Below are 26,779 nucleotides of genomic sequence, written 5' to 3'. Positions count from 1 at the left end.
GGACACCAGCAAGGGTAAAAATATTAGAAGTGGAAGGAATAGATGCTATCAACCATTTGGTAAACTGCAACATTTAAGAGGTATGTTGGTCATCTAGATTTTTTTTTTTTAGTTTTTTTGCAAGGCAGATGGGGTTAAATGGCATTCCCAAGGCCACACAGCTAGGTAATTATTAAGTGTCTGAGGCTGGATTTGAACTCAGGTACTCCTGACTCCAGGGCTAGTGCTCTATCTACTGTGCCACTTAGCTGCCCCCATGGTCATCTAGATTTTTGAAAATAGATTTTTAAACTCTTTGAAAGCCCTGACTAGATCTTATACTTTTAAATGATATTTTATTTTTTCCAATTACATGTTATGAAAGTTTTTCAACATTCAACCACTTGCATATTAAATTACATAATTTTCTTTCATCCTCCTTTTCCATCTCCCCCTCCCCCCAGCACTGAACAGTCTAGTGAATATTGTACATGGACATTTATGTTTAACATGTTTACATATTAGTTATTTTCTGTATGAGGAATTAGAACTAAAAGAACAGAAGGAAAATCATGGGATAGGAAGGAAGAACTAAGAAAAAATTTTACAAGTAAACATAGCAGTTATTCAGATTCTGTAGTGTTTTTGTTTTTGGTTTGGTTATTTTCTTCATCTGGATGTGGATGATGTTGCCTATAACAGGTCTCCCAGAGCTGTCCTAGCTCTCCAAATTGATGAGAGCAGCTGCATCCATCAAAGTTGATCAGCTCACAGAGTTCTCTTGGTTCTTCTCCCTTTGCTCAGCATCAGTTCCTATAATTCATGCTATGCTTCTCTAGAGTCTGGCCATTTATTCATGGTTTCTTATAGAACAGCATTACACCATAACATTCACATACCATATCTTGTTCGGCCATTCCCCCTAATCGATGGACATCCCCTCAGTTTCCAATTCTTTGTAGCTACCAAAAAGAGCTGCTATGAGTGTTTTGGAACATGTTGGATTTTTCCATTTTTTTATGATTTCTTTTGGATACAGGTCTGCAGTTGGAATTGCTTTATAAAAGAAAAAATAATAATAAAGTTGTCTATTGCAAATGCAAAGAGTCATATAACAATTTTTTTTCAAAACATTGCAGAGTCCTGAAAAGGTTTACATGTCTAATAATAACAACCTCCTGGGAGGATGAGCATTGTATGATCCATTTGATTGCTCTTTGGGCATGGCTCCATATTGCTCTCCAGAAAGGTTGAATCCTTTTACAACTCCAACACTAATGCATCAATGTCCCAATCTTCCCATTGCTCGTTTTCCCTTTTTGTCATTTTATCCAGGTCTTATAGTTCTTAGGTGCTTCATATTTTGTTTATTGTGAATAACTAGATGATTTAACCGTGGGATCCGCTCCTCAAAGAGGCTTCTAGGGTTGTGCTAGCCAGTGGGGCTGGAGGGAAGCGGGGGGGGGGGGGGGGGGGGTGTGAGAAGGAAAGGCGCGCCTTGCTTGAACTACAACTCCCAGAAGCCTTTGCTACAAGAGCAGCCCCGTGCCCCCGTCGGCCACCGTAGCGGTGTCACGGGATGCTTCAACCCCGCCGGGTCATGTGAACAAACAGCTCCGGAGAAGGCGCCTGTCTTCCCGGCTGTCCCGGCCGGGCCCAGCGCCGGCATGGCCAACGTCTCCAAGAAGGTGTCCTGGTCCGGGCGCGACCACGAGGAGGCGGAGACCGCGAGGCCTCGGAGGCCGCCCGTGGAGCTCCACGGGGAGAGCACGCCACTGCTGAACGGGGCCGGCCCGGCGGCGGCTCAGCAGGTAAGGCCGGGCCCCGGCCGCCGCTTGGGCCTCCCTCTGCCCTCTCCTGCGGGTGAGCCTGCCTGCTGGGGAAGCGGAGCCGCTTGGCTGTAGCGACTCCCCGGTAGGCCTGGACCCTCGAGTGACGTCCCGGGCTTTAAAATCCCGAGAGTTCACCGGCCCTGGAGTCAGGAGTCCCTGGGTTCAAATCCGGTCTCAGACACTTAATAATGACCTGGCTGTGTGGCCTTGGGCAAGCCACTTAACCCCGTTTGCCTTGCAAAAAAAAATCCCTAAAAAATAAAAAAAATCCTGATAGTTGCAGGATTCGAGGGGGCAGACTTCCCGCCCCAGGCCGCCGGGTGAAGGATCCGGAGCGGGGCCGGGAGCAGGAGGCGCCGGTCCGCGATCTCCCTCCTTTCCAGGCTGCCCCCAGCTTCCCCTCAACCATCATTTCCAAAGAAGCAAATCAAAGAGAGAGGAAGTGACTTGCGCGAATTCTCCGGGTGAATTAATTAGTGGCAGAACTGGTTCTAGAATTCATCTTCTACCTGCTCAGCCGAGGCTTTTTCCAAGTTTGTCGCTGGCACACGCTCTTACTCATGCCTATAAATGCCCTCTCTCATCCCCTCTACCCCCTGGCATTCCCTGACCTTCAAGATTCTGCTCAAAGCCCACTTTCTTCCAGAGGACTTTACCATTTTCCTCCTTTCTTCCTCCCCCTCTCCCCCTTTTTCTTGAGATAACTTTCTATTTGTCCTTAATTAGCTCCCCATTTTCTTCCCCCCTCTTTAGGGCAGGGATTCTCTTTTTTGGTCTTTCTTTGTATCCCCCTATCTTTGAACCTGAAACTGCCTGATACTACCCTGTCACTACTGTATCGCTACATTCACTACTGTGAATAAATATTTTCTGACCGACACTTAGGGGCCATTATTTGTTTGTTGACTGTAGTCAACATGCTGCCTTCTTAGATCTGGTGCTAAGACCCTTTACACGTGACTAGATATAATTCTTTTTTCTTTTTCTTTTTTTGCAAGGTAATGGGGTTGAGTGATTTGCCCAAGGCCACACAGCTAGGTAATTGTTGAGTGTCTGAGGCTAGATTTGAACTCCCGTCCTCCTGATTCCAGGGCTGGTGCTCTATCCACTGTACCACCTAGCCACCCCTATATATAATTCTTAACCAAATATTTTAAGGAAGGTAGGGTAAAGGATGCAGAAGATGATATGATTTTAGTGCCTTGAATAGAGATAAGTAGGGTGTGGTGAAAAGAACACCAAACTGGAGGTCAAAAGATCTGGGTTTTGGTTTTTAAATCAACAACTCATTCTGTAATGTTGGCGAAGTCACTTCCCTTTTCCAGGCTCCTCTTTCTGTCATTGAAAAATAGGAGAGGTGGTGTGATCATGCTTAGGGAGGTTGATTTTGAGATTTCAGTAAGTGGAAAAGGAAAGAAAAAAGTTCATAGTAGATAAAGTTATAAATATTTGGGTTTTGTGAGAGTGTTTGGGTTTGTTTGCAGTTGTAATTATTCTCTGATCGTCTAATCATCACACGAATAAAATTTCTTTCCTTGATAGTTTACTAATTAGGACTTAAAGTTGCTTTAAGTACTTACTAATTAGTAGGACTTAAAGTTGCTTTAAGTAGTCACTGGACTCAGATGGATCCAGAGAAGAAAATGAAGCTGGTGAGGCACAGCACCCTCTCACTCAAATCCAAATCATGTGCTTTTCATGGCATCACTTTCCTGAAGTCAAGATCTTTGAGAATGAAGGACAGAAGTTCGGAAGAAATGGCAAGGGTTTGAAAGAGGGACAATTTTGAATTTCATTTTGGACATTCTGAATTCAAGATGGCTACAGGACATCCAATTCAAGGTGTCTAATAGGCAAGTGGAGATACTTTAGGTGGTTGCTACATGAGAATAGTCTTTTTTTTTCTGGAGGGGTATTACATTTTTTGAGAATACTATGGTAAGAGTAGTTAAGAAAGTCTTGGGGTCAGGTACTGCCTCTGATAAATATTAACTATTTGGTTTGCCTCTCTTAAAATTATATTGTAGAGCAGATGCTTACATTAGTTCTCTCCCAAGTCATCACCCCTGCATTAGCTATACTCTCCTTTCTTCATGTTGACCCCTTAGTGAACCAATTAAAATCTACACTTGTCTTCTCTTAAGTTCCTTGCTCCCTTATATTACCCATTGGGCCCTGCCAGGGCTGAATCTTGAATCATTCCCACCATTCAATACAGTTGCTCCCATACATATGCTTTTAAATGGAATTGCAGGAAGTCATGCAATAGTTCTTCCAGTGTCCACTTTAGATTTAATGCTAATAGTCCTTACACTTCACTAATTAACTCACTATCCTATTCATAACAGCTGTTCATCCAAAACTTCAATTTTCCTCAAACTTCCTGTGGGTCCTTCTCCAACACTCTCTCTAACTTTACCTCATATTTTATTGAAAAAAAAAGAAGAGCTCTCTTTTCTCCCCTTCTCCTTATTTCACATTACTTTGCCACTATCTCCTCCTTCACTCTTATCTCACAAAATGAGGTAGCTCTTCTTGGCAAGATCAACATTTCTGTACCACATGTGATCCCATTCCACCCTTTTCCCTCCAGCACATTGTCCACTCTATTACCTCCACTCTTTCACTTATCTTCATTCTTTTTCTATGGGCTGGTTGCTTCCCTGTTGCCTACAAATATACTCATGTCCTACCCTTTGTGGCTATCCTCCTCAAAAAGGTCACCAACAGTAGGTATTTTCACTTCGCTCTCTCCAAACCTGTCAATAATTTCTTAATTGCTGAATTGAGTTGCTGAATTTTATTCTCACATCATTTTTGGCCTCTTTGGAACCTTTGACACTGTTGATCATCCTCATCTTGATATTCTCTAGGCTGTTCTGCAGCCATGCCTTATAGGTCTCTGTCCTAGGCTCTTTTGTTTTTCCCTCTCTACTCTTTTCAGTGGAATCACTTATCATATTTATACGGATGACTCTTGGATTGACTTAACCAAATCCAAACCTTGTTGTTGACTACCAGACTCACATCTCCACTTGCCTATTAGACACCTTGAATTGGATGTCCTGTAGCCATCTTGAATTCAGAATGTCCAAAATAAAATTCACAATTGTCCCTCTTTCAAACCCTTGCCACTTCTTCTGAACTTCTGTTCTTCATTCTCAAAGACGACCTTGACTTCAGGAAAATGATGCCATGAAAAGCACATGATTTGGATTTGAGTGAGAGGGTGCTGTGCCTCACCAGCTTCATTTTCTTCTCTGGATCCATCTGAATCCAGTGGCTAATTATAAATCTGGATGACTGGAGATGATCCTGGATATTAGGCAGTCAGTCTTAAGGGATTTACCCAAGGTCACATAACTAGTTGGGAGCAAATTTCTGAGGCTGGATTTCAACTTCTGACTCCAAGACCAATGCTCTGTTCCTTGTTCTACCCAGCTCTTCCAAACTTTTATTACACCATTGAATGTAGAGCTATTTTTCCCAGTCCTTCAGGCTTACAATCTGAATATCACTTTTCACTCTCTCATCCTATAACCACTTTGTGGTCAAAATCTTTCAATTTTACCTTTGTTCCATCTCTCAAAATTTCCCCCTTCTTTCCTCTGATACTGCCACCACCTTGCTTTTGCCACCACCTTTTGTCTTTGGACAAAAGCTTGCTGATTGATCTGTCACAAGTATCTTTCCACTCTAGTCCATTCTCTCTATTCAGCCATCACAGTCATTTTCCTAAAATGCAGATCTGATTACAAATTACTCCACCCTCCAACTCAATAGACTACAGTTGCCTCCCTATCACTCACCTTCAATATCAAATATAAAATACTGTTGGACATTTGACATCCTTCATAACATTGTTCTCTCCTACCTTTCCAATCTCTTTCTCTTTTTGAATCAATCAGGGTTAAGTGATTTGTCCAGAGACCCCCAGCTATTATAAGTAAGGCAGAGTTTGACCTCAGGTCTCGTTCTCTTGACTCCATGTCCAGTGCTTTATTCACTATGCCACCTAGCTGCCCCCCCCAAACTTAACATACTCTTCCCCAACTTTGATACATCCTCTGATCCAATGACACTGGCCTTCCAGCAGTTCCTCGATCTTTACACTTCCATTTCTGACCCAGAGGTTTTCACTGACTCACTGTCAGCTCTCCTAGCCTCTTGCAGGTCCTAGCTAGAATTGCACCTTCTTTAGAAAGCCCCTTCTATCACTTCTATCACCCTTTGGTAAATTTATCCCATACATATCTTTGTACAGAAGATTGCAAGCTCTGTGAGAGTAGAGATTGTTATTTCCCTTTCTTTGGATCCAAAGCACTTATCATAATATCTGGCATAGTTAACCCTCAATAAATGTTAATCTACTCACTGACTTTATGCATTGGTAGAATCTGGTTCAGAAAAAGAAAAGTGATGCTAGGTGAGAACAACAGTTTGAAGTTAAGAGTTTTTTATTTTAGTGAAAAAAGTAGTTTAGTTTACAAAGCAGATTATAGGTGGTGGTGCATTTCCTATATTGTTAGACTTGATTGATGTGTTTGTTTAATTTTGCTGAATTGCTTTCTTTTCCCTTCTTTAGTTTGTTTTTGTTTCAAGGGGAGAAGACAGTATTATTTAGAAATAAAGGTCATGTAAATAAGATATCAGTAAACATTGAAAAAGAAATTGACTCATTGGAATTCAGTTTTCTGTCATTTTCAGAGGAATAGGTACAGAAATGCAGGGTGTTTATGTCAACAATACTCATTTCTCTTCTTTTGGAATATGTGGAGGGAAAACCCATTATCAGGAGTTTTGAGGATTCCTTAAAATGTCCTTGTTTCAGTCTCTATAGTAAGTAATTGAGGAATCACTAAATAATATTATAGACTGGTTCTCTCCCTGATTTGGTATGGTAGCAACTTTAGATTGTGTCTGGCTAATGAGGTTGGGTTTTGTTTTTTTTGTTTTTTAGTTTTTGCAAGGCAATGGGGTTAAGTGGCTTGCCCAAGGCCACACAGCTAGGTAATTTGAACTCAGGTACTCCTGACTTCAGGGCTGGTGCTCTATCTAATGTGCCACCTAGCTGCCCCGGCTAATGGGGTTTTGAACAAACAAGTTTAGCTGGATGCTAGCTCTGTCTTCTATCTATCCATGCCTGTATTTACATCTCTCTCTCTCTCTCTTCATATATATATATACACACACACACACACACACACACACACACATACATACTGCCTTTGGTTGAAGATCAAAACCAAAGGAAAAAATCAGTGCATAAGAGTTTTTCTCAGATAACTAGAAATTCAATTATATACATACTCTATCACCAATATTTTATATTAACAGAAGAAAGGACTTCAAGGTAGTGGTTTTTAACTTCTTACTTTATATTTGAAGTTTATAGTAAAGCTTATCCCAGAGCTCTCTTTGCCTTTTGTTCTCTGTTTTAGTGGAAGTTGATATTCTCTAAATTAAATACTTAACTTCTCTCACTGCTGAAATTCTTGGTAAGTGATGGAAAACATCCTGTATTAAAGTTTGTATTTAAGGTACGTAAAAACAGCTGATGTGGCAACTGGTTGAAATTCATGACTGAAGTGAAATCTGTACCTGTCCTTGAATTCCATTTGCTTACTGCTCTTCCTTTTACAAAGAAAAGCAGGACTGGTTTTGAAAGAGCTTGATCTCAGTAGTTCACTGGTGAAACAGTGCAAACTTATTTTGCACATTAATTGAATTGATTCTTAATTGAATATTGAGTCATTTTGTTATTGAAACACATATTTTAAAGTCTTCTAGAGGCAGCTAGGTGGCGTAGTGGATAAAGCACCAGCCCTGGAGTCAGGAGTACCTGGGTTCAAATCTGGTCTCAGACACTTAATAATTACCTAGCTGTGTGGCCTTGGGCAAGCCACTTAACCCCGTTTGCCTTGCAAAAAAACCTAAAAAAAAAATAAAGTCTTCTAGCTTTACATTTTTAAAGCTAATGTTAAGACAGGAAGAACAATGTAGCAAAATGTTTAGAGAACTGGTCCTAACCAGGAAGATGCGGCTTTATGTCCCTGCTCTGACATATTTCATCTGTGTGACCCTGTGTAAATTAACCTTTCAGTGCCCGAGTGTTTCCCTAAATCTTTAAGCTGCTTACCTTCATTGGTTGGAATTTTCTTACCTAATGCTTCCCCATACCAGTGAGATCTCAGATTCAATCTTGATTCCTGTTCCTATGAACATAATTTTGTATTACTAAAGCATATCTGATCTGCTTTCAACTGTGGGAGTGCTGCAATGATGGCCCCTTAAATCAACAGAAAGGGAAGTTTCTGAGTCTGCTTATACAATGTAAATTTTCTGGACACCTGTTGCTCAAGACCGAAGGGGAAAGTATCTGTGGCTGTCATGCCTGGCCTAGTCAATGAGGGAAAAAAAGCAGAGAAAATGTGAAATGATTAGAATTGACTCAGACACCTGACTTTGTCACCAGATTTATGCCTTAAGAGAATAGAGCCGAATATACCTTTTGAAGATTGCCTGCCTGGTAATGGTACCATAATGATGATAGAATAGAAAAGGGAAGAATGACTTAGAGGTTGCCCCTCCCCCTTTAAAATGAAGAACCCAGATCATAAGGAAAGAGGGAATATTAACCGTCATGTGCATCAAAAGTAGGAAACAAGGAGAGTAAACTCTTTGTATTAAAAAAAAAGACCAGAGGGATGTTGGGATCTGTACAGTTTTTTCTAATGCAGGAAATGTTGGAACTGAAAAACATGGCTTAGTTTTTAATGAGCCTTCTAGAGGCTGCATCTCGAAGTGAAAAGAATTCCAGAACTGAAGGATGAGTACTTGAGTTTGACTTCTGACCCTTCCATTTACTGTGTAAGTTTGGTCACAACTCTTTCCTTCTCTGAGTATCCATTTTCTCATTGGTAAAAAGAGGTGATTGTACTATGTGACCTAAGAAAAATCTGCATTTCAGAGAGGCCCTGTGGTGGAGTGGATTTGGTGGCAGAGCACCTGGGTTCTAATTTTGGTCCTGCTGCTCAATATCTATGTGCCTGAAGCTCTCTAGGTCTAAAATTGTTTGTCAGATGAGGTTGTTGAACTAGATAGCCTGGAAGGGTCTTTTCTAAGTCTAATTCTGTGACCTGGGATAATCAGCCAAAATGTAGTCTCAACCCAATAGCCTCAAATTTTCTTGACTAATGATTTCCTTTCTGAAGCATATTCCAGTCACATAGCTCAGACAGATAAAGCTGTCTACTACCATGTAGGATTATAGGAAAAAAGTATGTGGAAGATTCCTTCATTTGTGCATTCAGCTAACATTTTTTTATACAGATATAAGCAAACACTATAGATAGATAATAGGAATTGAAGGTACATTCAGTCTCACAGTATAAAATCTGTCCAAAATACAGAGAATTAGAGATCTCTTATTAAGCACCAGTTAAGTAAGAGCACTGTGGTTGGTGGTCATTTGGAGAAATATACAGAAAAAAGATTCCTTGTTTGCAGTGAATCCCCTTCATAAATTATCTAGGAACTGAAAGAAAATAATATTAGTGCCTTGAAAAGGTTCCAAGGCTTTCTCATATAGGCATAAGGAAATATGAATTACTTTGGGTGTGAGTTGAGAGAGTTTTGGTAGAGGAGGTTTTAGTATCCTGTGAGCTGGGTCTTGGAGAAGGGGTTAGAAATTAAAGAGGCAATAATTTGGAGAATTGGGGGACATGAAGGCAGAAGGGAATAGATAAACTGACTTGAAGCAGCTCTTCTTCTTTTACAGTGAAGAAGAGTAGGAATAGAGGGAAATCTGAACTAGTACCATGTGCTATTAAGCCACATACATTGAGTATCTCTGGGTCTTCTTCTGCTTCAGCATTAGAGGTAGGCTATCTTTTATTTACTAAAGCTCTTTCCTTGCCAGAAAACGTAGCTGACACTGTAGCATTATTTCTATCAGTAGCATTTTATCATCTACTTAAAAGGAAAAGAAATTGTATGCAATAGAGATGTGCAAATTCATGAGCAACTTTCTATTTGTTTTACTTCCTGTAAAGAAATGTTCTTTTTATTTGGTGTTTGTTAAGTTCAAAATTTTAAAATTTAGTAGACTTCACATTTGTATTGAACTTTGCAGTTCACAAAGATTTTTTCTCTATGACAAACCTCAGTTAGTTCAAGAAAAAAACACTATCAACACATTTTGGCAAAACTGAGCCTGATTGATTTGCCCCAGGTTGACTTAGCTGCTAAGTATTGGGTCTGCGTCTTGAAACCAGGTTGTTTAATTAAAAGTCTGGGGTGGTCAGAGTATACCACTGTTACAGTGTGGTTCCAACCTTTGGGTGTGTACAGCATTTCTGTTGTCTATCTTATTGTTCTGTTACTCATTTCTAATTTTGCTTTTAGAAATAGAAGTAGCAGAAGACTATCAGACTGAAGTTTATTGTACAAAAATTCAAAGATCAGAATTATATGGTCTTTTCTCGTGGAGGTGTTGTCATTAAGTTAAAATCTAGTTTTTAGAAGTGACTAGAATAATGTCTACCAGTTTTCTTAGAAAAGAATTATTTTATATGATTTGAGGATTTCAGTGATATATGAAAAGTGTTATCCTTTGTAACAAAGTATTTTACCAAACAGTTAGTGATAGATAACACATGACTAGATTAGAAAGAACTCTTGAACCCACAGAATAATTAATTTAGAACTATAAAGGACCTTTGAAGTCATCTCTGAAAACAGCAAGACATTCAAAGGCAGCAAGTGCCAGACAATTAAGCCACCATCATGACCTTAACCACCATCTCTCTTCTGTCAGCCTAGTACTTTGGTTTCAATATTTGTGGGAACAACAGTACTTTCTAAATCATCAACTCTGCTTCCAACCCAACTCCTACAACAGTCACTGAGGGGACAAATCATTGTAGAAGGGAACCAGTTTTCTGCCACCAATGTGTCCTGAGAATGGCAGTGCCTGCTGTTTCCAGCCTAGCCCTCACAGTCGTCACCCAGGGAAACAAATCCTTCAGAGAAGGGACCATTCATCCCCATCAACATCAATCACTTGCCACATACAATGTGTGTAGATCAGCCTAGGTAAAGCAGCAAGGCACCTTGTGGAAGACACAAAGAGGCAGCATGTCCTAGGTAATGTCAAACCACAGGGCTCTCAGCCATGGTCCTGAGAAGCAACCCCTGGTCACTGCTCCTGCAGGTATTATAATCTCAACTATTGAAGACCCAAGGAAAAAAAGTTCTTGCCACCAGATTCCTTGAGTCTGTCAAATGATTCAGCACCAGAAAATGATGGTTTTATCAGTGGAAATAAGGAAGATGCATTTACATTATTTATATTAAAAAAAAGTCAAATTTATTTTATTTTGAATTCCAGATTCCTCCCTCCCCTTTCTCCTGATATCCACCTATTGAAAAGGTCAAAAATGCAAATGTAAGATTTTAGAAAACCAATTTCTGTAGTATTCATCTTCCCCATCCCCATAAAAACCAAAGAAGAAAGAGAAAAAAAAGTCTCGATTTGCATATTTTCATCAGTTCTCTATATGGGCATGGATAGCATTTTTCACCATGGCATTGTGGTGAATTCCTGTGTTGATAACAAGTACTATGTATTTCATATTTGATTATCTTCACATAATTGCTGTTTCTGTGCAAATTGTTGTGGTTTTGATCACTTCAAGTTTTTCCAGGTCTTCCCAGGTTTTTTAAAACCATTCCCTTCAAATTTTTTACAGCACAAATAATATTTTATCACATTCATATATCTTAATTTATTCAGCCATTCCTCAATTAGTGAACATTGCTTTGCTGTCACAAAAAAAAGAACTGCTATAGATTTTTGTACATATAGGTCCTTTTCTTTTTCTTTGATTTTTTTGGAATATAGACCTAGTAGTGGTATTGCTGGGTCAAAGGGTATCCATAGTTTAATAGCTTTTTGTATATAGTTCCAAATTGTTTTGCAGAGTGATTAGAGTAGGTCACAATTCTACCAGAAGTCCATTAATGTACTTATTTTTCCATATCTCTTCTAATATCTGTTATTTGCGATTTCTGTTATCTTAGCTGGTGTGAGATGGTACATCAAAGTTGTTTTAATTTGTATTTCTCTAATTTTTTTGATTTAGAGCATTTTTTATATGACTATTAGCAGTTTTAGTTTTTTTCCCTTTGAAAACTGCCTTTATATAAAATACGCTGATCATTTATTGTTGGGGAGTGGCTCATTCTTATAAATTTGGTTCAGTTCCTTGTATATGTGAGAAATGAGAATTTTATTAGAAAAACTTGCTACAAAGATTTTTCCCCCTCAATTTTTTGCTTCTAATTTTAGCTGCATTGGTTTTTTTGTAAAATCTTTAATATTATATAATCAAAATTTGATTGTAGCTCCCCTAAACATCTCTTTCTCTTGTTTGTTTATGACCTTTTCTTCGATTCATAATTCTGACAGGTAATTTCTTCTATGCTCCTCTTACTTGTTTATGACAGCACTTTTATGTTTAAATCATATACCCCATTTTGAGCTCATCTTGGGGTATGGTGTGAAATGTCAATCTGTCTTCTTTTTGCCAGACTATTTTCCAATTTTCCCTTGCCTTTTTAAAAAAATTTTTTAGTAAGTTCTTGCCCTAAAGCTGAATCAGTTCATATAGGTCTTCCCAGGTTTTTCCGAAATTACCCCTTTATCACTTTTTACAGAATAATAATAGTATTCTGTCACATTCACATACTATAACTTGATCTTTGAGTATATCAAATACTAGGTTACTGTGCTCATTTGTTTCTGTATGTGGTATATTGTTTTGATGATTACAACTTTCTAGTAATCCAGTTTGGGATCTGATACTGCATGCCCCAATTTTCTATTGATTTCTAACCAGAGTATCTTTCTGACTTGAAACTGAAATCATCCACATGTGTTATTTCCCAGTTTTAATGTGAGCTTCTTGAGAGCAGGGATTGTTTTACATTACAGTTTGTATCCCCAGTGCTTTGCATGTAGAAGGGGCTTTATAAGTGCTTCATTCATTCATTTATTCCTTCTTTCCTTCATTCATTCCAATACTTTCATTTTACTTTTGAGGAAAATAAGGCATAGAAAGTTCCAGATTCTTGAACTCCAGATTCAGTATATGCACCACTTCATCCTGTCTCCCTTCATCTGAGAGTTGAGAAAATGTAGGATTCTCTCTAGTTCCTTTCACTCAGTCAGAATTTTTTTTTTATATGGTGCAGCTGAATCTGTATTGAAGCTGTGTCTTCCTTCCTAGTTTGGCAATCCAGCACCAAGCACAGAGGCTATTCTGTTGGTGTGGGTTTGATATTACTGGACGACTTTCCAAGTCCTCAATATTGTGGTCAGAAAACTTGGTTTTATAAACAAGAAAGAATGTTTACTTCCTGTCCTATAGCTATAGTATTTGCTTACACTCTTTTAAGAGCTGACTAAAGAAAATATTCCAATATGACCTGCTGAGAATATGGATAGCAACTAGCAAGGTAGTTTAGCAATTTAGAATTCATGTGTTCCTTCTAACTCTGCTGAAAACAAGGCAAGTCAGAAATATCTACTTGCCTATTTTCCCTCACCTTTTTAATCTGTTGCAAATAGTTTAATCCTTAAATTCTTGCCAAATTGCAGATTTACTTTCTTAGTCATCCCAGTAGGTCATTGTTGGATATCTCTGGTGTTGACAATCACACTTTTTGCTTTTCTTTCACTCAAATCATCTGTGGTTCTGCCTGGTTTTTTTTACCTACTAGATAGTCTGGGAGGTCATGACCTTCTATCACCAGCATCTCAAAGGCTGAGATGCTCCTATAGCATTTCACGTTGTTATATGTTTTTAGATGATTTTTGTCAAGAACTGAAAACTGAAAATTAAAATAACTGCAGTTTAAAAACTCTTCTTATATTTTGATGAGTAAATCTTGGATTGTAAAAATCAGTGTGTTTTAAGATTAGGACAGTGTTTTCTGATCTAGATGGGGTCTTCAGTATCTGGGCTCAATACTTAGCTTTTCTTAGACCTTCTAGGTGGCTGCACTATGTAATATCTAGTTAATGTGGCTGTAGGGGTACAAGTTGCATGGAGTCTGAAATTGGAACAGTATCAGAATCTGAGAACTATTTTCAACCTTGTTTGAGAGAAAGTATGGCTATCAATCCTATTTTTCTTTTTTTTTTGTAATTTAATGTTGATTTATTCTCATTTTGTACAAATGTTTTTTATACATTAATAAAATATTCTTGTTTAAGAGTAAACAAAATACCCCCTCCCCAAAAAATATAGACCCACTTGAGTGATAAAGTAAAGAGGAGAGAAAAAAATTAAAATTTAAAAAAATAGTAATAATTGTAGGTATGGTCAGGTGGCACAGTGGACGGAGCACCAGCCCTGGAGCCAGGAGCACCCGAGCCCATATCCTATTTTTCAGTATTTAACATCCTACTAAATAAGACTAGAGAGAACTTGATTTCCTTTTAACCTTTCATTGGTCCTGATGTTCACAGTAAACATGGTTACTTTGAAGAGAATATGTCATTCCCTTAAGGAAACTTAGTCATTGCTCTAGCTCAGGGCCTTTTCTCTTCTTTCTTGGTCTATTGCAGTAGCCTTCTGATTTGTTTTTCCTGCTTCAAATCCACCACTTAACTAGTTCATCTCCCAGCCAGCTGTTAAAATGACATTCCTAAAGTGCAGGTATGACCATGTTTCTCCTCTCCTCATGTTTCTCCTCTCCTCATAAAGTTTCAGTGCTTCCTATTGCTCCTAAGATAAAATATAAACTCTTCTGTTGTGCATTGAAAGCCTTTACAGTCAGCCTTCCAATCATGCCTTCAAGCTTTTTACCATATTAGTTCTCTATGGATCTACTTTCTAGGCAAGCCAGCCAACTTGCTATTTCTCACATACAGTATGCTTTCTCCCAAATCCATACCTTTACCCAGGCTGTCCAGGAAAGAGCCCCTTCCTCACCTCCACCTCTTAGAATACCCTATCTTCCTTTAAAGTTCAGGTCAAAATTCCAAAAGATTCATTTTGGAAAATGTCATTCACATCCAGAAAAAGAACTTAATGCAGAATGAAAGAGTCTGAGTGCAGATTGAACCCTTTTGTTCTGATTCTTCTTTTTTTAATTTATTTTTATTAAAAATATTATTTGAGTTTTACAGTTTTCCCCCCAGTCTTGCTTCCCTCCCCCCAACCCCACAGAAAGCACTCTGTCAGTCTTTACTTTGTTTCCATGTTGTACATTGATCCAAATTGGGTGTGATGAGAGAGAAATCATATCCTTAAAGAAGAGAAGAGAAGTCTAAGAGGTGACAAGATCAGATAATAAGATATCTGTTTTTTTCTAAATTAAAGGGAATAGTCCTTTCACTTTGTTCAAACTCTAGAGCTCCTTATCTGGGTACAGATGGCACTCTCCTTTGCAGACAGCCCAAAATTGTTCCCGATTGTTGCACTGATGGAATGAGCAAGTCCTTCAAGGTTGATCATCACTCCCATGTTGCTGTTAGGGTGTACAGTGTTTTTCTGGTTCTGCTCATCTCACTCAGCATCAGTTCATGCAAATCCCTCCAGGCTTCCCTGAATTCCCATCCCTCCTGGTTTCTAATAGAACAATAATAGTGTTTCATAACATACATATACCACAGTTTGCTAAGCCATTCCCCAATTGAAGGACATTTACTTGATTTCCAATTCTTTGCCACCACAAACAGGGCTGCTATAAATATTTTTGTACAAGTAATGTTTTTACCCTTTTTCATCATCTCTTCGGGGTATAGACCCCAGTAGTGGTATTGCTGGGTCAAAGGGTATGCACATTTTTGTTGCCCTTTGGGCATAGTTCCAAATAGCTCTCCAGAAGGGTTGGATGAGTTCACAGCTCCACCAACAGTGTAATAGTGTCCCAGATTTCCCACAACCCTTCCAACAATGATCATTATCCTTCCTGGTCATATTGGCCAATCTGAGAGGTGTGAGGTGGGTACCTCAGAGAAGCTTTATTTTGCATTTCTCTAATAATTAATGATTTAGAGCATTTTTTCATATGGCTGTGGATTACTTTGATCTCCTCATCTGTAAATTGCCTTTGCATATCCTTTGACCATTTGTCTATCGGGGAATGGCTTTTTGTTTTAAAAATATGACTCAGTTTTCTGTATATTTTAGAAATGAGTCCTTTGTCAGAATCATTAGTTGTAAAGATTTTTTCCCAATTTACTACATTTCTTTTGATCTTGGTTACATTGGTTTTATCTGTGCAAAAGCATTTTAATTTAATGTAATCGAAATCATCTGATTGGTTTTTGGTGATGTTTTCCAACTCTTTCTTAGTCACAAACTGCTCCTCTTTCTCTGATTCTTCTTTCACAGCATGAATAATGTCAAGATGATTTCTATGATTGTACATATATATCCTCTATCAGATTGCTTTGCTTTCTTGGGGAGGGGGATGAAGGGAGGGAGAAAAGTATGGAACTGAAAATCTTATAAAAGTAAATGTTGAAAATGATCTTTACATGTAATTGGGGAAAAAATAAAATAATATTAAGTGGGGGGAAAAGTTCAGTTCTAGCCTCTTGTTTGAGGCTTTTAGTGATACTCTATCCCAACTGTAAATTACTTTGTATATATTTTGTGTTTCTTTATGTGTATATGTTGTTTCCACTGATTGACTATAAGCTTCTTGAGGTTAGGGATTGTTTTTTTCTTTGTATCCCCAGTGCTAGGCATATGATGAACATTTGTTGATTGATTGCAAAGAACTGTACAAATGGCACTGATAACACATTTTAAAATCCTAAGGGGGAAATTGAGAAATACTTTGACCTTCTGTGATCTAAGGAGATACTCCCAGATGTTTTCCTAGGCTTTAAAAAAAGTGATTTTGTTAAATTAATGTTGAATAGGGGCGTCTAGGTGGCACATTGGATAAAGCACCGGCCCTGGAGTCAGGAGTACCTGGGTTCAAATCCGGTCTCAGACACTTAATACTTACCTAGCTGTGGGGCCTTGGGCAAGCCACTTAACCCCATTTGCCTTGCAAAAACCTAAAAAAAATTAATGTTGAATATTAAGTATAGGGTAGATTTCATCACTGGCAGCCATACCACATGGAAAGAATCACTTGCTTAGTGGTCTTTACAAATAAACAGATCCTCTTAAAGCAGATCCTCAGTGAGGTGATTTTAGATTTTATCAATTTGTCTGACTACTAAGGTTGTTGTTTTACTTACACATGCACACACAACACACATTCAGACACTCTGGGGGCACTAAACCATTCCTATAAATCACAAAATCATAGCATTAATTAAAGATTTATTAAAACCCTATTGTGGGCTGACCACTGTGGTAGGCAATGGTAGACTGTAAAGTTTAGGTAGGACCCAGTCCTTCCCTTCACTTCTCTTATACAAATGTCTTCTCTGTGGCTAGATGGACAAGAAAGAGATGCACAGGATGGGCAGGCATGGATGGAAAGATACAGTAGGTAGAAGACTCACCTCAGAGTCAAGATAACCACCTCACTTCAAGTCCCATCATTGAGGCATTTGCTAATGTTGTGACTGGAGAGGGGAACAAAAACACAATTTTAGGCATTGTCAATAAAAGTATGATGCCTAGAATGGAGGAGATAGTGGTCCTGTTACTTTCTGTCCTTGTCAGATTACATTTGGAGGATTGTACACCATATTGTAACAGAATTACTTGTTGAAATGGAGTGCTTCCAGGAGAGAGTTAGTTATCAAGATGATGAGGGGATTTAAAATCATGTCTTCTGGAGGATATTTTAAGAAACTTTAAGTATAAGAGAACTTTTCTATTTGGGAACTGAGTTTAACAATGATGGTAGCCCTCAGATATTTTCCAGGGATGATATAAATTTCCAATTTTTTGAGGTGAAAACTAGAAATATTGTGATAGAAATTATAGATTGGCATATTTGGGCTCATTAGAAGGAAGATTTATGCAACAATTAGAGGCATCTAAAATTATAATGACATTTTTTTTTAAGGTTTTTGGCAAGGCAAATGGGGTTAAGTGGCTTGCCCAAGGCCACACAGCTAGGTAATTATTAAGTGTCTGAGACCGGATTTGAACCCAGGTACTCCTGACTCCAGGGCCGGTGCTTTATCCACTACGCCACCTAGCTGCCCCGACATTTCTTATAAGATGGTGAATGCCTTATTATTGAAAATGTTCCAGAAAGAAGCTTGATAATTGCTTATCAGGGATTCCATAAAGGGGACTCTTGCATGGGAAAAGAGGTTAAACCAGATGAATTCTTTTTTTTCCCAGACATTCAATAAACATTTTTTTTCCAGTGAAGGATTTAGATTTATTTATTTTATGTTATTACAGTAATTTTGTTATAATAGTAAATATAAACCCCCCCTCCCCCCCAAGAAGATGAGAAACCTCAAGAATAATGAGGGAGAGAGAGAGAGAAATGTACTTCAATCTGTGTTCAGATTCCAATGGTTCTGTCTCTGGGGTTAGTTGCTTTCTTTATCATAAGTCCACCAGAGAAGTTGCTTCAATAATTCTCCCATAGTTGCTATTACTAGCTGTATTTCCCTCTACTCTATTCCTCTCCACTCTCATTTATTTTATTTTCTCTCTCCTTTCATCCTGGCCCTGTCCAAAAGTGTGTTGTATCTGAGTACCCTCTCCCACAATCTTCCCTTTCTTCTATCACCTATTCCCCCCTTCTTCCCCCCATTCCCCCTGATCCCCTCCCTTTCTTCTCATTTTTCTCTGGGGTAAGATAGATTTCTATACCCTATTAAGTGTGTATATTATTTCCTCTCTGAGCCATTTCTGATGAGAATGAAGGCTCACTCATTCCCCCCTTGCCTAACCCCCTTTCCACTCCATTGAAAGAGCTTTTTCTTGCCTCTTATGTGAAATTTCTTAGCTTCTTCTTCTCCTTCTTCTTCATCTCCTTTCCCTTCCTCCCAGGACTTTCCTTTATTACCCATTGACTCCATCTTTTTACTATATTATACCATTATATTCCACTCCTTCCTGTGTTCTGTCTATATATACTCCTTCTAACAGTTCTTATAAATGAGAAAGTTCATATGAGTTATCAATATCTTCTTCTCACGCAGGAATACAAACAGTTCAATATCATTAAGTTCCTCATAGTTAGTCTTTCTCATTCACCAGAGTCCTGTACTTGGAGATCAAGCTTTCTGTTCAGCTCTGGTTGTTTCAATAGGAAAGTTTGAAAGTCCCCTGTTTCATTGAAAGTCCATCTTTTCCCCTGAAAGAGCATATTCAATTTTGCTGGGTAGTTGATTCTCGGTTGTAAACCAAGATCTTTTGCCTGCCGGAATATCATATTCCAATCCCTATGAGCCCTTAATGTAGATGCTGCCAGATGCTGTGTAATCCTGACTATGGAGCCTTAGTAGTTGAATTGTTTATTTCTGGCACCTTTTAGAATTTTCTCTTTGATTTGGGAGTTTTGGAATTTGGCTATAATATTCCTGAAAGTTTTTCTTTTGAAATCTCTTTCAGGAGGCGACCAGTGAATTCCCTCAATTTCTATTATACCCTCTGCTTCTAGGATCTCAGGGCAATTTTGCAGTATTATTTTTTGAAAAATTAAGTCTAGGCTCTTTTCCTGGTCATGACTTTTGGGTAGCCCAATAATTTTTAAATTATTTCTTCTGGGATAAAGCACTGGCCTTGGAGTCAGGAGTACCGGGGTTCAAATCCGGTCTCAGATACTTAATAATTACCTAGCTGTGTGGCCTTGGGCAAGCCACTTAACCCCATTTGCCCTGCAAAAAAAAAAAAAAACCCTAAAAAAAAGTTATTTCTTCTGGATCTGTTTTCGAGGTCAGTGGTTTTTCCAATGAGATAGTTCACATTTTCTTCTAATTTTTGGCTTTATTGAAAGAGTTTTATTTCTTCCTGATTTCTTGCAAAGTCATCAGCTTCCTTTAGTTCTGTTCTGCATTTGAAGGAGTTATTTTCTTAAGAGAGCTTTTTTATCTCCTTTTCCAGCTGGCCAATTCTGCTTTTTAAGGCATTCTTCTCCTCATATGCCTTTTGTTTTGCTTTTTCCATTAGGCCTAAACAGGTTTTTAACATATTATTTTCTTCAGTATTTTTTTATTTCTTTCACCAAGCCGCTGATTTGGTTTTCATGATTTTTCTGCATCACTCTCATCTCTCCTCCCAATTTTTCCTCCATCCTCTCTTAATTGCTTTTCAAAGTCTTTTCTGAGCTCATCCATAGTCTGAGTCCATTTTCTATTTCTCTTGGAGGTTTTAGACATGGAAGCTTCAATTTTTGTCATCATCTGAGTATGTGTTTTGATCTTCTGTGGGGCTAAAGTAATTTTCTATGGTCAGATTCTTTTTTTTTTCTCTGTTGTTTATTCATTTCCTCAGCCCAAGACTAATTTCCAAGGCTTTGGTGGTTTTTTGGGGGGGACACCCCACTGGGACCTTTATTCCTCCAAGGTCTTCCAGATGAATTCTAAGTACCTTTTAAACCCAGGTTTCTATTATTTTGTATTTACTATCAACCCTGTAAAATCTAAGTTTTCATAATTTTTTCTCTTAATATTTTTCATGGTATTTGTTTTTGTTGTAATTACAATAACAGCAAACCATAGGAAGAGTATTCTGCTTAAGCTGAGAAATCCACTTCCTCATCCTTTCCCCCACCCCAAGTTTTTGTAAAGTTTTTTTTAGTTGGGGAAGACTAACATAAAACGTGGAAAATTTAAATTAGCTGTGATACTAAATGCAGAAGGAGTTTAGAGAAGGGAAGTTGTTGAACTGAGCCCATCTAAGAAGTCTATGTGAGTGAAGGAGGTAGAATTTCAATGAGACACTGAGGGATTGGGGTTTGGTGTGGAAGTGGAGGAGAAGAGAGAGGGTCTTGGAGGCAAGGGGTATGTTGAGTGAAACAAAAGCACTGAGGTTAAAATGAACAGCAAAGAGAAATGATTGGTTTGTTTAGAACAGAAAGATTATGTTGAGGAGGAAAAGAAGCTGAGTCTGGATAGGTTTGGTGGAGCCATGTTGCAGAGAAATAATCTAACTCCTTAGGTACATTAGAATCTTGTGTCTATTCTCTCAAGGCACAAGTTGATGGCATACTTTAGGGTAGACATGGAGTATCCTGATTTTCAGCCCTTGAGAACCATAACTCTATTAGAACTTGCATAATGAATTAGAGGGAAAAGCATGGGCCCTGAGGGGTTAAGGAGCCCTGGTTTAACTTCTGAGTCTCAGTTTCCTTATCTATACCACTGATTTACAGTTATCCTGTCTGATGGGTCTGATGTGAGAAAAGTACTTTGGAAAGCTCAAGGCAGTATATAAATCCAGTGATAAAAAAGGTATGTGACCATATGAATGAATGTGATGTCATTTTGAGAATTGGATTGAGAGTAAATGAAATAAAGATGAAAAGACTCTAAATAATAAGGCCTGTGGTGTAGGGTGATTTTTTTCCCCTTCCTTGTATTTGCATGTCCTCTAAATTGCAGTTTCTTTCCTTTTCAGCCCTCCAGTTCAGCTTTCCGAATTGGGCACCTGAGCAATGTAGAACTGGATGATGAACTACTTGATTTGGTGAGTTGAGGAAGCTCAGTTGGGCATTGTGTTCTGAAATGAGCATAGGAAAGGAGGAAGGGAATTTTGCTATGTGAAGTTTTGCAAAGATAAGAGAGTGTCATAATAAATAACCCTGAGTCTTTAGATAGGGCTGTAAGAAATTGGCTACTCTACAATATACCACAACTTGTGCCTTTTTAAAGATATTTTAAAATATATTTTTAAATTTATTTTGTTAAATTTTTCTCAATTACTACCTCTTGAAAAGGCAAGCAATAGATCAATTATATATGTACAAGTCACACAAAAAAATTTCCATATTAGTCTTCTTATATTCTGCTATAGTTTTTTCCCCTGAGACTTCCGGGACTTTTTAACTTTTTAATTTCCATATATTTTTTGTTTTCTCAAAGAAAAGACTACTTGTAACAACTTCATTGGAATATATCTTAGTCTAGTTAATGTGCCGTAGAAAAGAGTGAGCAATAAAAGTGAGAAGTCAAGTTGAGTTTTCAAGCTTTGTGAGCAGGAAAAAAATCTGTACCTGCATGTCTTATCTAAATGATTCCAAGTTCATACATTGCTTCTTGCCTTACCCTTGGTTCTCATAATCGCCTGAAGTTATATTTCTTTTTAGACTGGGAATATTTTAAACTAGTATCTCTTTCCTCACATTTTTCCCCTCAAAAAAAAAGCAACTGGGGTGGCTAGGTGGCACAGTGGATAGAGCACTGTTCCTGGATTCAGGAGTACCTGAGTTCAAATCCGTTCTCAGACACTTAATTATTGTGGCCTTGGGCAAGCCACTTAACCTACCATTACCTTGCCAAAAACCTAAAAAAAAAAAAATTAAAGAAAAAAAGCAACTGCATGATCCCCTGAGAGCCCTTTTTATATTTTGGCAATACCAAACTGAGTTATGGATTTCATTAAATTAGAATCCTTTTGTGTTTTTTCTTTTATGTGTTTTTTAAACAATTTTTCTTGTTAACATTGATTAAAAATTAATTGGAAACTAATTAACCTAATCTTAAAGCATGAGTGGGTTAAATAAGAAATCATGGAAACAATAATTTTATTAAAAAAGAATGATAATAATGAGACAACATTACAAAACCTGTGGGATGCAGCAAAAGCAGTAATTAGAGGAAAATTTACATCTCTAAATACTTACATTTATAAAATAGAAAAAGAGCAGATAGATATACTGCCCAAAAAACCCAGAAAAAGTACAAATTAAAAATCCTCAATTAAACACCAAATTGAAAATTCTAAAAATAAATGTGAGATTAATAAAATTGAATGTAAGAAATTTTTTGTATTAATAAATAAAACTAGGAGTTTTATGAAAAAAATCAATAAAATAGATAAATCTTTACTTAATATAATTTTTAAAAGGAGAGAAGAAAACCAAATCACTCATATGAAAAATGTAAAGGGTGAATCCACCACTAAAGAAAATGAGATCAAAGCAATTATTAGGAGTTATTTTATTCAGTCATTTGCCAGTTTTACAATTTAAGTGAAATGGAGGAATACTTTTAAAAATATAAACAGCCTAGATTAACAAATGAAGAAATAGAATAAATGAAACTATTTTTATAAAAAGAAATTGAAGAGATCATAAATGAGCTTTCTAAGAAAAAAATGTCAGAACCAGATGGATTTACAAGTGAGTTTTACCAAAAATTTAAAGATTGGGACAGTTAGGTGACTCGGTGCATAGAGCACCAACCCTGGAGTCAGGAGGACCTTGGGGAAGTCACTTAACCACATTGCCATAAATAAATAAGAAACTAAAGATCAAGTAATTCCAGTATTAAATAAATAATTTGTAATAATATCAAAAAAGGAGTTCTATCAAACTCCTTTTATAAAACAAATATAGTACTAATACATAATACCTAAACCAGGAAGAGAAAGAAAATTATAAGCCAATTTCACTAGTGGATATGGATACAAAATCCTACATAAAATACTAACTAGGAGTCTATATATCACAATATACACCACATTGTGACCAAATGGAATTTATGCCAGGAATGCAGAGTTGGCTCAACAAAAGAAAAACTATTAACATAATTGATTATATCAATAATAAATGTAACAAAAATCATATTGGATTCAGAAAAAACTTGACAAAATACAGCACTCATTTCTTTTTAAAATACTTGAAAGCATAGTTATCAATGGATTTTTCCTTAAAATGATAAGAAAGATAACCTACCTAAAACCATCAGCAAGCATTATTTGTAATGGGGATAAAACTAGAAGCTTATCATCAGTATGAAACAAGGATACTCTATTACCAATATTATTCAATATTGTATTAGACATGCTAGCAATAGAAATAAGAGAAGAAAAATTAAAGGAATCCGAATGGGCAATGAGGTAATAGAACTATTTCATTTGCAAACAGTATAATGTTATATTTGGAAAATCCTAGAGATTCAGTTAAAAAGCTAGTTCAAACAATAGTTTTAGCAAAGCAGCAGGATATAAAATAAATCCATATAAATCATAAGCGTTTCTATGTATCACCAACAAAACTCTTCAAGAAGAGATAGTAAGAGATACTCCAATTAAAATAATTGTAGACAGCATAAAATACCTAGAGTATACCTGCCAAGATGAACTCATTTGGTACATGAACATAATTATAAGATTTTTTTATAAATATAGTTAGATTTAAATAATTGGAATAATATTAATTATTCATGGTGGGCAGAACCAATATAATAAAAATATTTCTGCCTAATCAATTTATTAAATGCCTTCCCAATTAAATTACCAAAAAAAATTTTATTGAACAAGAAAAAATAATAAGATTCATTCAGAAGGAAAAAGGTCAAGAATATCAAAGGAAGTAATGAAATAATGAAAAGGAAAGAGAATCAGCAGGGTTAGATCTTAAACTATAAGGTAGTAATTATCAATATTATCTGGTACTTGCTAAGAAATAAAGGTGGATCAGTGAAACAAACGTAGACAATACACAGGAGTAAATGATTATAACTGTTTATATATGTAGAGATTTAAGCTTTTGGAATAATAATTCACTATTTGGTAAATATTGCTGGGCAAAACTGAGAAGCAGTCTGACAGAAATTGGATATAGACCAATATATTATATCATTTGCGAAGTAAATATCACAGTGGATCCATGACTTAGATATAAAGGGAGTTCTCACAAGCAAATTAGAAAAACATGGAACATATTACATATCAGACTTATAGATGAGAGAATTTATGAGTAGACAAGAGATAGAGAGTACTGTGAGATATAAAATGGATAATTTTTATTACATCAAATTTAAAAACGTTTTGTACAATTGAAACCAATATAGCCAAGCTTGGAAAAAAAATCAGAAAATTGGGAGGTCGGGGGAGGTGTTTTATAGTTTTTCATATAAAGGGTTCATATCACAAATATATTGAAAACTTTGTCAAATCTATAAGACTCTGAGTCATTCTCCAGTTGATAAATGGTTAGTGGATATGAATAGGCAGTTTTGGGATGAAGAAATTGAAGCTAAGTAGTCATATGATAAAAATATTCTAATCATTAGAGAAATGTACATTAAAGCAACTTTGAGATATTCTCTCCCACCCATGCGATTGGCTAAAATGATAGAAAGGGACAAATATTGGAAGGAGTATGGAAAAATTGGGACATTGGTACACTATTGATGTAACTATGGACTGATCCAACCATTTTGGAGAGCAACCTGAAATCATGCCCAAAGAGTTATAAAATTGGGTGTACCCTTTTGCCAGCAATACTACTATTGGGTTTGTTTCCTAAGGTGATCAGGGAAAAAGGAAAAGAACCTATATGTTCTAAAATATTTATAGCTACTCTCTTTTTGTGGCAAAGAACTAGAAACTGAAGGAATACTCATCAGTTAGAGAATGACTAAACCAATCATGGGATATAATTGTGATGGAATCCTACTATACTGTAAGAAATGATGAGCAAGTTGATTTTACAAAAAACATGGAAAGACTTGCATGAAATATTGAATAGGGAAATGAGCAGAACCAAGAAAACATTGTATAAAGTAATAGCAATATTGTTTGAAGAATAACTGAATGATAACCTTCTCTGCTGTGGGAAAAGGGGGGAGAGAGTTCAGAACTTAAAATGTAGCTCCATAAAATTAGTTTCAAAAAAAAGCTCAATTTTTATTGCTTTCTTTTTAATTTTGTCATCTGAATTTCTCATATCCTTCCTCCTCCCATTCTTAGAGCCCATCCTTTATAACATTTTTAAAAAGGAAAAAATCATCAAAACCAATTAATATGTTGAAAAAATTTGACAGTATATGCAATTTTCCAAACCTATGAACTTTCTCCACCTCTGCAAAAGAGTTGAGGAAAATAATATACTTAAACTTCTTCTTTGTGGTCAAAGAAATTATAATTTTGCAATTTTTAAAAATAATAATGCCACTTTAAAAAAATTTTTTATAGTCCAGGTGTCCACCTATAAACATCCCTCTTCCCCTTCCCAGAGAACCATAGCAAAGGATTTTTAATAGAAAAAGAGAAATAAGGGTGTGTGGAAATCAGCAAAATCAATCAATACATTGAAAAAATTCAACACTGTATGCCATTCTTCACATGTATTGACACCCTCACTTCTGTGAAGTATGAAATGTTGGGAATATTTCCTTATCTCTAATTTGGGGCCATGCAAGTTTTTTGTAATTTTGCAATTGTTTTGAAAGTCTTCCCATTTACATTACTGTAGTCATTGTGTATATTATTTTCTTGCCTCTGCAGCAGTACATGTTTTTCCAAGTTTCTCTGTATTCATCATATTCATTATTTCTTTTAACTTGATATTATTACATTTCCCAGTCGTTGGGTATCTATTTTGTTTCCATTTCTTTGCTACTCCAAAAAGTACTGCCATAAATATTTCATTTTAAATGGAACATTTATTTTTGTTAATGACCTCCTTGAGTCTTAGCAAGGGAAACTCTGGGTCAAACATGGACATTTTAGTCAGATGACTTTTCAGAATGGTTGTACTAATTCATAGCTCCACCAACAATGCATTAGTCTTAAACAGCTTTTTTTGAGAAAGAAGGACAAACACTATCATCAGTCTCACAACCCTTCAATATCAACTATTCTTACATTTTGTCATCTTTGCTTATTTGGGTGTGAGGTAAAACTCAGATTTTGTTTTGATTTGCATTTCTCTTATTAGGGATTTGTAGCATTCTTTTATATAGTTGTTAAAGTCTGCAATTCAGACTTTTGTTCCTATCAATAATTTGCTTCTTAAACTTGTCTTTGGCTTAATCAGTAAATAAACACTAATGCTTTCTATGTGGA

The 26,779-nt window shown here is 36.9% G+C and overlaps 1 protein-coding gene across 2 annotated transcripts in view; it reads left to right on the top strand.

Annotated features, from left to right (window-relative positions):
* Positions 1-1,596: 1,596 nt before the first annotated feature.
* CLCN7 (chloride voltage-gated channel 7) overlaps positions 1,597-26,779 on the top strand; it is a 55,030-nt gene continuing 29,847 nt past the window's right edge. Inside the window, exons 1-2 of one of the 2 annotated variants that reach the window (XM_074197160.1) lie at positions 1,597-1,790; positions 21,383-21,451. In XM_074197160.1, coding sequence (XP_074053261.1) covers positions 1,647-1,790; positions 21,383-21,451 — 213 coding nt within the window. In that variant the 5' untranslated portion in view covers positions 1,597-1,646. The remainder of the gene's footprint in view (positions 1,791-21,382; positions 21,452-26,779) is intronic. The other variant, XM_074197161.1, reaches the window with a different exon arrangement.

The sequence above is a fragment of the Macrotis lagotis genome, chromosome 8 (assembly GCF_037893015.1).
Source record: "Macrotis lagotis isolate mMagLag1 chromosome 8, bilby.v1.9.chrom.fasta, whole genome shotgun sequence".
Classification (NCBI taxonomy): domain Eukaryota; kingdom Metazoa; phylum Chordata; class Mammalia; order Peramelemorphia; family Peramelidae; genus Macrotis; species Macrotis lagotis.
Note: the sequence above shows the minus strand (reverse complement) of the source record. Positions and strands in the feature narration are given on the sequence as shown.